The following is a 15,093-nucleotide window of genomic DNA, read 5'->3' as shown; positions in this document are numbered from 1 at the left end:
GATAAGTACTGGAAGGATTAAGATTTTTTTAATAGAAGTCATTTACAAATCTGTTTAACTTTCTGGCACCAGTAGATTAAAAAAAAAAAAAATAAATTCCAGTGGAGTACCCCTTTAAGGTGTATAATGGATCAGGTCATCTTGAGGAAACAAAACATTTAAGGTCTAAATCTAAGCCTTCTGTTGATTTCTTGGTAGAATTGAAGAACAGTAGCGTTTGGAAGGATTGCAGGCATCGGAGCTGGAGACGGCTCATTTTCTGAATCCAGACTGGAAGTGTTGGTCACGTGCGTTGCTCCCCCTTCCATCGCTATGGTAGGATCCACCTAAATGACATAAAGACACAAGGCTTCCTTGAGTTTAACTCCTTCACAGATAATCAGCCTAATTTTAGATCATTATTCACCGCCACGCCCGAAAACAGAACAAGTCACATAATTGTTACCTATAACTGCGGCAACAATATAATTAGAAAAGATTAGAAATAAGATCTTTAGAGAAGAAAATAGGCTGAGGGGATCATCAACAAATTCCCAGGGGCCGAGTAAAAATATACAAAGCTCAAGGAAAATAGAAAAAATATTCACAAAGGAGGTCTGTATGGTGACCCTGACCCTGAAGCTCCATATTAAAGGGGTACTCCGCTGCCCCAGCGTTCATTTTGTTCTGAACGTTTGGAGCAGGCGGCGGGAGTCGTGACGTCACGTCACACCCCCTCAATGCAAGTCTATGGGAGGGGGCGTGACGGCCGTCACGCCCCCTCCCATAGACTTGCATTGAGGGGGCATGGCATGACGTTACTGTGACGTCACGACCCCCTCCACTGGCACCCAGCATTCTAAATGAACGCTGAGTGCTGCACAGGAATTGCGGGGGGGGGGTCCCGGCTGCGGGACCCCTAACATTAGACATCTTATCCTCTATCCTTTCGAAAGAGGATAAAATGTCTAGGGACGGAGTACCCCTTTAAGGAGCTATAGGTGGGTCACCATATAGAGGCTTCACATGGCACGGTATTAAAGGGGAACTCCGGTGGAAAACATTTTTTGTTTAATCAACTGGTGCCAGAAAGTTGAACAGATTTGTAAATGATTTCTATAAAAAAAAAAAAAAAACTTTACCCTTCCAGTACTTTTTAGCGGCTGTATGCTATAGATTTTTTTTAATAGAAGTCATTTACAAATCTGTTTAACTTTCTGGCACCAGTTGATTTAAATTTAAAAAAAAAATGTTTTCCACCGGAGTACCCCTTTAAGGAGTTATTTTCAACAGAAGCAATGGACGAAATATGACACATAACAAGGTATTATATGGCCACATAAACTTCTATTGTTATTGAACTATGGCCTTGTACTTCTTGTACTACTCTTGATTGGCTGTTCACCTATTACCCTATCCCGATAAAGAAAAAGGTAAATGCAGAAGCAATCTCCACAAAGGTTGCCTATATGGTAACCCTTCAACGTTACACCGAGTCCTTATGGCTCCGTATTATGTCATCATATGGCACCGTACTAATTAGTTATTTCCCCCTAGAAATGATGAGATGTGATATTATGCTCATAAACAGAGCCATAATAATTTGCCTACAGAACTCCCCTCCCATAGAGGAAGCTATACGCAGAAAGAATCTTAAAGGGGTACTCCGGTGAAAACCTTTTTTCTTTTAAATCAACTGGTGCCAGAAAGTTAAACATATTTGTAAATTACTTCTATTAAAAAATCTTAATCCTTCCAGTACTTATTAGCTGCTGAATGCTACAGAGGAATTTCTTTTTGGAACACTGATGACATCACGGGCACAGTGCTCTCTGCTGACATCTCTGTCCATTTTAGCAACCATGCATAGCAGATGTATGCTAAGGGCAGCATGGTGGCTTAGTGGTTAGCACTGCTGCCTTGCAGTGCTGGGGCCTTGGGTTCAAATCCCACTAAGGACAACAATAAATAAATAAATAAATAAAGACTTATTATTATAACATCAGCAGAGAGCACTGTGCTCGTGATGTCATCAGAGAGCACTCCAAAAAGAAAAGAATTTCCTCTGTAGTATTCAGCAGCTAATAAGTACAGGAAGGATTAAGATTATTTAATAGAAGTAATGTAAAAATCTGTTTATCTTTCCGGAGCCAGTTGATTTAAAAAAAAAAAAAAAAAGGTTTTCACCGGAGTACCCCTTTAACAATGGAGGTCCAGTTGGGTAGAACTTTTTCCCTTTTAGAAACTTATACTTCCAAAGCCTATGAGGAAACATGGTGTCCCTATGGCTCTATATTAAAGCAGTACTGTAGTGGGAAAAAAAACTTATCCCCTATCCAAAAGATAGGGGATTAGTTATAAATTGCGGGGTTCCGACCAGTGGGACCCCCCGTGATCTCCTGCATGGCGCCCCGGTAGTCTAAAGGAAAGGGCGTGCCGACCCCACATGAAGCGGCAGCGGACACGCCCCACTATGTAACTCTATGGGATATATGTAGGGGGCGTGTGGCAGCTTCCTGCGGGGTCGGCACACCTGCTTCCTGCGCACTGCCGTTCCGGCAGTGCGCAGGAAGCAGGTGTGCCGACCCCCACAGAAGCCTGGAATCCTCGTTCTGTGCATGAGGCCTGATGTTCTTCTATCCTCTGCTTTCACAGGATCATTCTACTGTGGTTATGTGGTGTCATGAAAACATTGGGAAACTCAAGGCCTTTACCATTACGTGGTTATTTTAGTACAGTAGGAACGCAGCCGATGTGTCCTCCATTGATGTTCCGCTGAATACTGTCCCTCCTATACATTGTATAAACATGAAAACTCTTTCTAGTTGTCAGATACACTCCCATAGGGTGATCCAAGGTAAACGTGGGGAAATATTCCAAGCATGCTTTAGCCAATGACGAAGAGGGCAATAACCAGAAGGTTTCCCATCCTTAGGGTACGTTCAGAAGAGCAGATTTTCCGCACGTATTTCGCTGCGGATCCGATGCTGAAGGCCCCGCTCTATGCTGCCTTTACATGTGCTTGCTCGGAGCGGCAATGTGCCGCTACGAGCAGACACACTGCGATGTGCGAGTCGCCGCGCGCATGCGCAGTACACTCGCACATCGCGGCAGCTCTCGGCCTAGCTCATAGAGCAGGGGGAGCGGCTGGGATGTGTGCGAGTACACCGCGCATGCGCGGCGACTCGCACATCGCTACAGTGTGTCTGCTCATAGCGGCGTATTGCCGCTCCGAGCAGGCACATGTAAAGGCTCCATACAGAGGTCCTTCAGCGGCGGATCCGCAGCGTAAAATACGCTGTAAATCTGCTCGTCTGAACGAGAATAAGATAGCTGCCGGTCAAATACTTGTTTGGCCAAAAGCTATCTTTCCCAATCCCCCCCCCCCTTATAAATGCCCAGTTGAGCGTCCATGTGTTCTGAGTGGGCCGCTGCCAGACTCCTCTGCTGATGGCATATCTCTCTGAGAACAAAGGGATAGGGCAGTGAAAAAAAATCCAATATTCCCCATTCTTCTCTTCTCTGACAACTGCTCTGCAGGAAAGTCAGGAGGCCAGCGTACACTTCCAAATCAGCCACCCCTGCCAAATGGTCATCTTGAAGGGGTACTCCACTGGAAAACGTTTTTATTTTTTTTTTATTTTTTTTTATCTACTGGTGCCAGAAAGTTAAACAGATTAGTAAATTACTTCTATTAAAAAAAAATCTTAATCCTTCCAGTACTTACCGGCTGCTATATGCTCCACAGGACGTTTTTTTTCTTTTTGGATTTCCTTTCTGTCTGACCACAGTGCTCTCTGCTGACACCTCTGTCCATTCTAGGAACTGTCCAGAGTAGAAGCAAATCCCTATAGCAAACCTCTCCTGCTCTGGACAGTTCTTAAAATGGACAGAGGTGTCAGCAGAGAGCACTGTGGTCAGACAGAAAGTAAATTCAGAAAGAAAGAAAAACTTCCTGTGGTGCATATAGCAGCTGATAAGTACTGGAAGGATTAAGATTTTTTAATAGAAGTAATTTACTAATCTGTTTAACTTTCTGGCACCAGTTGATAAAAAAAAAAAACATTTCCAGTGGAGTACCCCTTTACCACAAGCGCTCATATGGCTCTAAGCGGCACCATTGGGTTCTATGGTGATCTAGGTTTGGTTCTGAGGAGCCATGGGTGGTTTGGCCATAACACAGGAGCAAAAATAAGAAAATGTTGGCCTATATAGTTCAGTGGTCTCAAACTGTGGCCCTCCAGATGTTGCAAAACTTTAACTCCCAGCATGCCCGGACAGCCAACGGCTGTCCGGGCATGCTGGGAGTTGAAGTTTTGCAACATCTGGAGGGCCACAGTTTGAGACTACGGATATAGTTCTTCTAGCTCCCCCCACCCTACGTGTCTCCTTGGTGGACAATTCATACCTTGTCTATCTGAACTGGAAACTGATGTTGAATAGTTAGAAGAGGAGGAGGAAGAGGAGAAGCCTTTGGGAGATCTGTAAGAAAAAAAACATATGTTTGTTATTTATATCAAGGGGTACTCCGCTGGAAAACATTTTTTTTTTTTTTTAAACAGATTTGTAAATTGCTTCTATTTAAAAATCTTAATCCTTCCAGTACTTATCAGCTGCTGTATACTACGGAGGAAGTTTTTTTATTTTTGCTATTTCCTTTCTGTCAGACCACAGTGCTCTCTGCTGACACCTCTGTCCATTTTAGGAACTGTCCAGAGCAGTAGAGGTTTGCTATGGGGATTTGCTCCTACTCTGGACAGTTCCTGACATGGACAGAGGTGTCACCAGAGAGCACTGTGGTCTGACAGAAAGGCAAGTCTATGGGAGGAGGCGTGACATAGACTTGCATTGAGAGGGCGGGGCATGACATCACGTGGGGGCGGATTCATGACACTCCAGCCCCGTGGTTGTCACGCTTCACACTCGGAGCCTCCAGCGCTGCGGAGGTGGGTGCGGAATGACAGATTGCGGGGGATCCCTAGCGGCAGGACCCCCCTCGATCATACATCTTATCCCCTATCCTTTGCATAGGGGATAAGATGTATTAGGGCTGGAGTACCCCTTTAATATAAAATACCAACAGGGTGGCCAAAATAACGTCTGTGTCGGTAGAAAACCCTAGTCGGCTGTCATTTCCCCAATGTGAATGGGGGCCTTTACGTGGTTTTTAGTTCTGTACCTATTCATTAAGCCTTATGATAAAATACATTACTATTCAACCTACTGGGTTCCCTGGCCATCCAGAAGGCTACGGTAAGTGTTGATCTCTTGCTCCAGACGAGACTTGATATCCAGAAGATTCTTGTACTCCATACTTTGGCCTTCCAGCTCACAGCGGATCTCGGCTAACTCTGACTCCACCTTTTGGATCATCTCCTGAAGTTGGGCCAGTTGCATGCAGTACCGTCCCTCTGTCTCGGCCAGGGAGCTTTCCAGAGCGGCTTTCTGCAATGAAAATATTTGGAGTCCTTAGAAAAGATTCATAATATACAATACGTGTCATACCTCTGAATTAGTGTTGGGCACGAAAATTCCCAATTTTTATTGCGAATATTGCAAATATATTCGGTATATATTCGAAATGATGAATATTCACTTTTTTCCACACATGCGCATATTCCTTCTTTTCACTTGTGGGCCAATTAGAATGATGCAAATACACTTGTCAGAGGTTATCAACAACATCCCTAGCAACCAATAGTAAAGTTGCCCACCCCTCACTGTTTTCTTCTTCGAATACGCAAATATGCAAATATAACGAATACGCGAAATTCACAAATATAAGACAAATATTCGTCTATATATTCGCGAAATATCGCAAATTCGAATATGGCCAATGCCACTAATCACTACTCTGAATCAACGCTCAAGATACAAGATAGGGCTAGGCATAAGGATATCCTTCATATAAGATAGGGATAGGTATAAGGCTATCCTTCATATAAGATAGAGATAGGCATAAGGCTATCCTTCATATAAGATAGAGATGGGCATAAGGCTATCCTTCATATAAGATAGAGATAAGCATAAGGCTATCCTTCATATAAGATAGAGATGGGCATAAGGCTATCCTTCATATAAGATAGGGATAGGTATAAGGCTATCCTTCATATAAGATAGAGATGGGCATAAGGCTATCCTTCATATAAGATAGAGATAAGCATAAGGCTATCCTTCATATAAGATAGAGATGGGCATAAGGCTATCCTTCATATAAGATAGGGATAGGTATAAGGCTATCCTTCATATAAGATAGAGATGGGCATAAGGCTATCCTTCATATAAGATAGGGATAGGTATAAGGCTATCCTTCATATAAGATAGAGATAGGTATAAGGCTATCCTTCATATAAGATAGAGATAGGCATAAGGCTATCCTTCATATAAGATAGAGATAAGCATAAGGCTATCCTTCATATAAGATAGAGATAAGTATAAGGCTATCCTTCATATAAGATAGAGATAAGCATAAGGCTATCCTTCATATAAGATAGGGATAGGTATAAGGCTATCCTTCATATAAGATAGAGATAGGTATAAGGCTATCCTTCATATAAGATAGAGATAGGCATAAGGCTATCCTTCATATAAGATAGGGATAGGTATAAGGCTATCCTTCATATAAGATAGAGATAAGTATAAGGCTATCCTTCATATAAGATAGAGATAAGCATAAGGCTATTCTTCATATAAGATAGAGATGGGCATAAGGCTATCCTTCATATAAGATAGGGATAGGTATAAAACAGTAAAAGTTTAGGAGAGTCACTTACCATACTGATCTGGGACTGTAGGTCAATCTCAAGGCTCTGGAGAGTACGTCTTAGCTCTGTAACTTGAGTACTAGTTGTCTGGAATTCATGGGAGTCCTTGGTCATCTGTTGTCTCAGCTCTTCACTCTGAAGCAGAATGATATTATTTTTTATAAATAAATGAATTAATTCAAATGATTCGATACATGATCCATTTTATATAATTCTCGTAACCCACCTTTGCATGATGCCAAGTTTCGATTTCCCTTTGGTTCTTGGTAATGAGTGACTCGTATTCCTCTCTCATGTCCGAGAGCACTCTCTGCATGTCGATTCCTGGAGCGGCATTCATGTCCACGTTGACGGTACCCGTGACCTGTCCACTCAAAGCCTTCATTTCCTGTATAATCAGGTAATCATACCGCTTGTTGTAGGTTACAAAGCGCCCCCTTGTGATGGAAAGCTGCTATAGTTTCTTGTCATTGGGTTATACTGCTCAATAGTGTTGGGCGCGAATATTCGTAATGCAAATTTTTATCACGAATATCGGCACTTTGCGATTTTGCGAATATTTACAATATAGTGCTACAGTATATATTCGTAATGACGAATATTCGTAATTTTTTTTCACATGCAAATTTTTATGCGAATATTTTTTATGTAAAAAAAAGGAATGAACATAGCGAATATGCAAATTTTGCAAACATCGGACAAAGAATCATCAATATATTCGTGAAATATCACAAATTCGAATATGGCCCCTGCCGCTCATCACTACTGCTCAACAAGCCATACAATGGCACAAAGACTAGGTATGATATTGTTCTACCTCCTCATGGTTCTTCTTCAGAGCGGCCAGTTCTGCTTTCAGGTTCTCCAGTTGAGACTCAAGATCACTTCGAGAAAGGGTCAAGTCATCCAAGAGCCTCTTCAGACCATTGGTATCAGCTTCCACGGACTGGCGCATGAACAGTTCATTCTCGAACCTGTGAGGATAATAGTTGTCATTCACTGCAGTCTTATGGGCATCAAATATGAATAATCCGTCCATCTTACTTGAGCTTGAAGTCATCAGCGGCCATTCTGGCATTGTCAATCTGAAGGACCACACGGCCATTGTTGGTGGTGGCATCTTGGATCTTAAAACAAAATGGTCAGAAGTGAAGACTTAGTTTTGCTCAGAGAATACACAAATACTTTCTGCAGTTATCAACAATAAACATAATTTACATATATATATATATATATATATATATATATATATATATATATATATATACTAGTGCAGTTCAGTATGAGTGTAATATCTTGGAACATATAGACGGTTGATGTCATCATTTGGCTTTGCATCCTAGGGTCCGTAGACTTATATGTAGACAAGGATTAAAGGGGTACTCTGCCCCTAGACATCTTATCCCCTATCCAAAGGATAGGGGATAAGATGTCTGATCACGGGGGTCCTGCTGCTAGGGACCCCCGCAATCTCGGCTGCAGCACCCTAGTCAATCGGTGCATGGAGCGAATCGGTGCTCCGTGCCCGATGACTCGCAATGCGGAGGCTCGTGACATCACATGCCCCCTCAATGCAAGTCTATGGGAGGGGGCGTGATGGCCGCCTCCCATAGACTTGCATTGAGGGGGTTTTGCGGGGTGCGGCTGTAACGTCACAAGCTTCCAGTGCTGCACCCAACACTGTAAAGTACATCGGGTGTGGCAGGGAGATCGCGGGGGTACCCAGCAGCGGGACCCCCGCGATCTGACATCTTATCCCCTATCCTTTGGATAGGGGATAAGATGTCTAGGGGCAGAGTACCTCTTTAAAGGGGTACTCCGGTGGAAAACTTTTTTTTTAAAATGAACTGGGGCCAGAAAGTGGCCAGACAGATTTGTAAATTGGAAGAAATAATAAATGGGGCTCAAGGGTCAAAGATATCTGGTTTAATTAATAAGTATTTATTAATATAAAATGTAAAAAAAGAACCAAATAGGGATGTACAGGGCCCTTGTACCTCCCTAATTAATTACATAACGATAAAATATAATAATCCCAATATAAAAACTAATAACAACTATAAAATTGATATGCAATTTGAGCCTGTAATATCAGTATAAAGATATAAAGATCTCCTGATCTTAAGGAACAGCACAGTATAAATGTTCATTCAAAAAACTCTTGTTTCCGGAGATCTTCAATATAGAAAAAATAATAAAATGTATCCGCTACAAGTAATCAATTGATGCGGTAGTGCTGTATCCGTCCAAATCTTGGCAACTAATTACACCAACACAGTGATACAATGTGGCACTTTGTGAACAGTGGACAGTCATTCAAAATCACTCTTTAAGCATTTCTGCGTATGACATACATCAAAGAAGCCAGTTGGTAGTACATTGCATATAATGCTCACCACTCCGAAATGTCACGGATCTCCCTTCAGTATAGTCCTGGGGGCCGGCTGTTAAGCGTCTTATGGCCGGTGCCTTGCCTCTATCAGGGATCGTGCTGCTGGAGTCTCGGCCAACTCCTAAGATCGCAGCACTCGGTGGTGGGCACCGTTTGGGGGACTGCAGCGCTGTCAAGCGGAGTCCCTTGGTCTGGCCAACTTGAAATGATGGTGGTCTATAGACCTCAAGTCCTTATTGCAGATGGTCCAATTGGCTTCTCACTGGTAATTTTTATATGCGATAAGCAGAGTGAATAACCCGGCGGCGTTCCTCGTGCAAAGTTCGCGCGCTCGGGAGATGGTTCACTGTGATGAATGCCTTGGATCTGGCGAATGATTGCTTATTCTCTCAGAAGAGTGTTCTTTAATAACAGGCTCAATATCGCAATGTCTGAATCAGCAATTCAGACATTGCGATATTGAGCCTGTTATTAAAGAACACTCTTCTGAGAGAATAAGCAATCATTCGCCAGATCCAAGGCATTCATCACAGTGAACCATCTCCCGAGCGCGCGAACTTTGCACGAGGAACGCCGCCGGGTTATTCACTCTGCTTATCGCATATAAAAATTACCAGTGAGAAGCCAATTGGACCATCTGCAATAAGGACTTGAGGTCTATAGACCACCATCATTTCAAGTTGGCCAGACCAAGGGACTCCGCTTGACAGTGCTGCAGTCCCCCAAACGGTGCCCACCACCGAGTGCTGCGATCTTAGGAGTTGGCCGAGACTCCAGCAGCACGATCCCTGATAGAGGCAAGGCACCGGCCATACGACGCTTAACAGCCGGCCCCCAGGACTATACTGAAGGGAGATCCGTGACATTTCGGAGTGGTGAGCATTATATGCAATGTACTACCAACTGGCTTCTTTGATGTATGTCATACGCAGAAATGCTTAAAGAGTGATTTTGAATGACTGTCCACTGTTCACAAAGTGCCACATTGTATCACTGTGTTGGTGTAATTAGTTGCCAAGATTTGGACGGATACAGCACTACCGCATCAATTGATTACTTGTAGCGGATACATTTTATTATTTTTTCTATATTGAAGATCTCCGGAAACAAGAGTTTTTTGAATGAACATTTATACTGTGCTGTTCCTTAAGATCAGGAGATCTTTATATCTTTATACTGATATTACAGGCTCAAATTGCATATCAATTTTATAGTTGTTATTAGTTTTTATATTGGGATTATTATATTTTATCGTTATGTAATTAATTAGGGAGGTACAAGGGCCCTGTACATCCCTATTTGGTTCTTTTTTTACATTTTATATTAATAAATACTTATTAATTAAACCAGATATCTTTGACCCTTGAGCCCCATTTATTATTTCTTCCATATTGATCCTATTTTTATACACCGTGGGTATAGGTGTATGTTGGGTTGCTCGGGTCCTCGGTGATTGTCAGATAGACAGGAGCCTCTCCATTTTGTTTATAAGATTTGTAAATTGCTTCTATTTAAAAATCTTAATCTTTCCAGTACTTATTAGCAGCTGTATGCTACCGAGAAAATTCTTTTATTTTTGAATACATTTTTTGTCTTGTCCACAGTGCTCTCTGCTGACACCTCTGTCCGTGTTATTAACTGTCCAGAGTAGCATAGGTTTGCTATGGGGATTTTCTCCTGCTCTGGACAGTTCCTGATACGGGCATCAGGTGTCAGCAGAGAGCACTGTGGACAAGACAAAAAAGAAATTCAAAAAGAAAAGAATTTCCTCTGTAGCATACAGCTGCTAATAAGTACTGGAGAGATAAATATTTTTTAATAGAAGTAATTTACAAATCTGTTTAATTTTATGGCACCAGTTGATTTAAAAAAAAAATGTTTTCCACCGGAGTACCCCTTTATAGATCTCAGTGCTAGTTCGGAATACTGTTTCTAGTATAGAGTGCGTGTGGTTAATTTGCATTTCTTTGCCAGACATATTATTATTCTGTAGCAAGTGATCCCGAACATGACGGGGTTTGTCTGTGTTATGAGTAAGAGGAACAGATTTATCCTGTAAAAGAAGTAAGATGCTGCCCTCTCCCGCTCGTGTCCTTATCCACATGTTAGGTTGTAAAATATCTGGGAGGATATGAAGAAGAATATGGTTGGCTTGCTAAATCCCTAGCCTTGGGGTTTCTTAATGGAGCCAAGCAATGAGATCGAGGGGAACTACAGCCAAAAGGTGGCACCAGAGAGCTACTTTACATATCCTTCCTCCCAGAACTCTCAGTGGTCCATAGGTCTGCACTCACCGTTTTGGTCCTCACCTCAAGGAGAAACATTACCTCTTTGATAGTAGAACTGAAGTCAGTTGTTAGAGAGAGATTTCCAAATAAATAGAGATAAAAATAGATAGAAATGAGATAGATAGATAGATAGATAGATAAATAGATAGATATGAGACAGATAGATAGATAGATATGAGATAGATAGATAGATATGAGATAGATAGATATGAGACAGATAGATAGATAGATATGAGATAGATAGATAGATAGATAGATAGATAGATAGATAGATAGATATGAGATAAATAGATAGATAGATATGTGATAGATAAATAGATATGAGATAAATAGATAGATAGATAGATATGAGATAGATAGATAGATATGAGATAAATTGATAGATAGATAGATAGATATTAGATAGATAAATAGATATGAGATAGAGAGATAGATAGATATGAGATAGATAGATATGAGATAGATATGAGATAGATAGATATGAGATAGATAGATATGAGATAGATAGATATGAGATAGATAGATATGAGATAGATAGATAGATAGATATGAGATAGATAGATAGATATGAGATACCGTAGATAGATATGAGATAGATAGATAGATATGAGATAGATAGATAGATAGATAGATATGAGATAGATAATAGATAGAAAGATATGAGATAGATAGATAGATAAGAGATAGATAATAGATAGAAAGATAGCTAAAAAAAAATAATTTAAGTCAAGCACAGAACTTCAACATATAGTTGAAGCAAAATGCTAAACAAAGAGGACCAAGCGGCAAATTTATCTTATTATAACATTTTATGTATTTTTATGGCCACATCTAATAATCTAATGTGAATTTAAAGGAATTTTGATATGATTGAAACACACAGAAAAAAAAGCATACTGTATAGAAAAATTGATAGATATGAGATGAGACATATTAGATAGATAAATATATGAGATAGATGGATAAATAGATAGATAAATATGAGATAGATATGAGATAGATAGATAAATTTTAGATAGATATGAGATAGATAGATAGATAGATAAGACATAGATAGATAGATAGATAGATAGAGTAGATATGAGATAACAAGTAACAGTCTCTGCCATTTTAAACTATATACAAATCTACAAATAACCCCTCATGAAGTTTTCCTCACCAAAATTAGAACATATATAACATAAGTCTAAACTTGTCTTTACGTTTTATCTGTCATGACTGTTGCTTTTGTTTTTCTTTCATGTTTGCATCAATCTCACCTTTTTCTGTAGATCGTCAATTGTTTTAAAGTAATGGCTATAGTCTTGGGCTGGTTTAGGACCGTGGCTTTCATACCATTGACGGATCTTTCTCTCCAGATCAGCATTGGCCTCCTCCAAAGATCGTACCTTATCCAGATACGTTGCCAAGCGATCATTCAGGTTCTGCATAGTATGCTTCTCATTGATATTGAGAAGTCCTTGGTCCCCATGTCCAAAGCCTGCTCCTTGACCAACCCCAAATCCTGAACCAGATCCTCCAAACCCTGCTCCTCCACCAAAGCCTGCTCCGCCATATCCAGAACCACCACCAAATCCAGAGCCAATGCCAAATCCAGAGCCACCACCAAATCCAGAGCCACCGCCATATCCAGAACCAATGCCAAATCCAGAACCACCACTAAAACCAGTTCCACATGCAGCCCCAATGCCAGACCCACTGCTAAAGCCAGATCCACCAATATGACCACCACCAAAACCGGCGCTTACGCTTCCACCCCTCATGCTCCCCACATAGCTTCCAGAACTTCTACCACCACCATAATTTCCACCAGAGATATATCCTGATGAGACTCTAGCGCTAGATGTTTTTACCGAGCTCGACCCTGAGCTGCCGAGCTTTGATCCAGATCCTTGCCTAACACTCATGGTGATGAAAAGTAATCGTACAAGATTCTACCAAGATGATTCCACAGCTGGATCTGAGATAGGACCACAGATGTGTGTATCGGTTTAGTCCTCCCTTTTATACCAAATATTCCTTGGGTGTCACCGTTTAATTGGAGTTGCTTTGCATCTGCCAATTTTCTTTTAACACATTTTTTCCCTGAGTTGACGGACATTCATTATCTACATAGCATCTGGGTGTTATCTTATTTTTGCATGAGACAAATAGTAAAAAGCTGTAATTCATGTTCAGATGTTGTTCCTGGATGTCAGCCTAATGCAATTAAATCAATAGCAAGAATAGTTTTGCTGAACAACCAATAATCTATCTGGGACGCTGAATGCAGCTGTTTTGGAATTCCCAACTAATCTCATTATACCAGCAAAGATAAATAAATGATATGTACTTCATATATATTAAAAAATAATTATAAATAAATATATATATATATACATACTTTATAAAAAAAATATATATACTTCATATATATATATAAAAATTATATATATATATATATATATACTTTATATATATTAAAAATAATATAAATTATATATATATATATATATATATATATATATATATTTCATATATATTAAAAAATAATTATATATATACTTTATATATATTAAAATTATATATATATATATATATACATATATATATATATATATATATATATATATATATATATATATATATACTTTATATAGTTTTGGAATTCCCAACTAATCTCAATATACCAGCAAAATTTAATTATATATATATATATATAGGATCCAACAATAACAATTACAAGCTTGAAAATGGCTCCATAGGAGCAGAAACGTTGCTTGTACTGATGTGACAGGAATAAATCAACACTTTTTTCACCGTTCTTTGGAGTGCTGCGTTATTGTTGGATCCTATTTAAACTGAGGACTTTTGGTCAAGAAGTTTTTTGGACGCTGGCACCCACACATTGAGGCTGAGTAGTGCTGCAATACTTTTTTGGCTTTTATATATATATATATATATATATATATATATATATATATAAAATATATATAGATATATATATAGATATATATATACACTTCATATATATTAAAAAATAATTTTATATATATATATATATATATATATATATACTTTATAAATATTAAAAATAATATAAATTATATAGATTTATATATAAATATATATATATGTCATATATATCATATATATTAAAAATAATTATATATACTTTATATATATTAAAAAATAATATATAAATATATATATATATATATATATATATTGTATATAAATATATAATATATATATATATATATATATATATATATATATATACATACATATATATATATATATGTATATATATATATATGTATATATATATTAAAACAGTAGTAACCAAGTAAAAATTCCTTTCTTAAAGGGGTACTCCGCCACAAAGGATAGGGGATAAGATGTCTGATCATGGGGGTCCCGCCACTAGGGACCCCCGCAATCCCCTTGCACCCAACATTCGTTTAGAGCATTGGGTTCAGCGCCGGAGGCTCGTGACATCACGGTCATGCGCCGTTCGTGATGCACAGGCCACGCCCCCTCAATGCATGTCTATGGGAGGGGGCGTGACGGCCGTCACGCCCCCTCCCATAGACATGCATTGAGGGGGCGTGGCCGTGATGTCACGAGCAAGGCGTGACCGTGACATCAGGTGGCCTCGCCAGTCATCCGGCACGGAGCTAAGTTCGCT

General features: G+C 39.7%; 1 protein-coding gene across 1 annotated transcript; it reads right to left on the bottom strand.

Annotated features, from left to right (window-relative positions):
• Positions 1-204: 204 nt before the first annotated feature.
• On the bottom strand, positions 205-13,330 carry LOC130296984 (keratin, type I cytoskeletal 13-like). Its single transcript, XM_056549108.1, has 8 exons — positions 12,683-13,330; positions 7,788-7,870; positions 7,561-7,717; positions 6,970-7,131; positions 6,753-6,878; positions 5,204-5,424; positions 4,388-4,461; positions 205-326 (listed from the first exon to the last, which is right to left on the bottom strand). The coding sequence occupies exons 1-8, from the start codon at positions 13,328-13,330 to the stop codon at positions 253-255; spliced, it is 1,545 nt and encodes a 514-aa protein (XP_056405083.1). The 3' UTR covers positions 205-252.
• Positions 13,331-15,093: the final 1,763 nt, after the last annotated feature.

The sequence above is a fragment of the Hyla sarda genome, chromosome 12 (assembly GCF_029499605.1).
Source record: "Hyla sarda isolate aHylSar1 chromosome 12, aHylSar1.hap1, whole genome shotgun sequence".
Classification (NCBI taxonomy): domain Eukaryota; kingdom Metazoa; phylum Chordata; class Amphibia; order Anura; family Hylidae; genus Hyla; species Hyla sarda.
The sequence above is the reverse complement of the archived record's forward strand: the minus strand, read 5'-3'. Positions and strand labels throughout refer to the sequence as shown.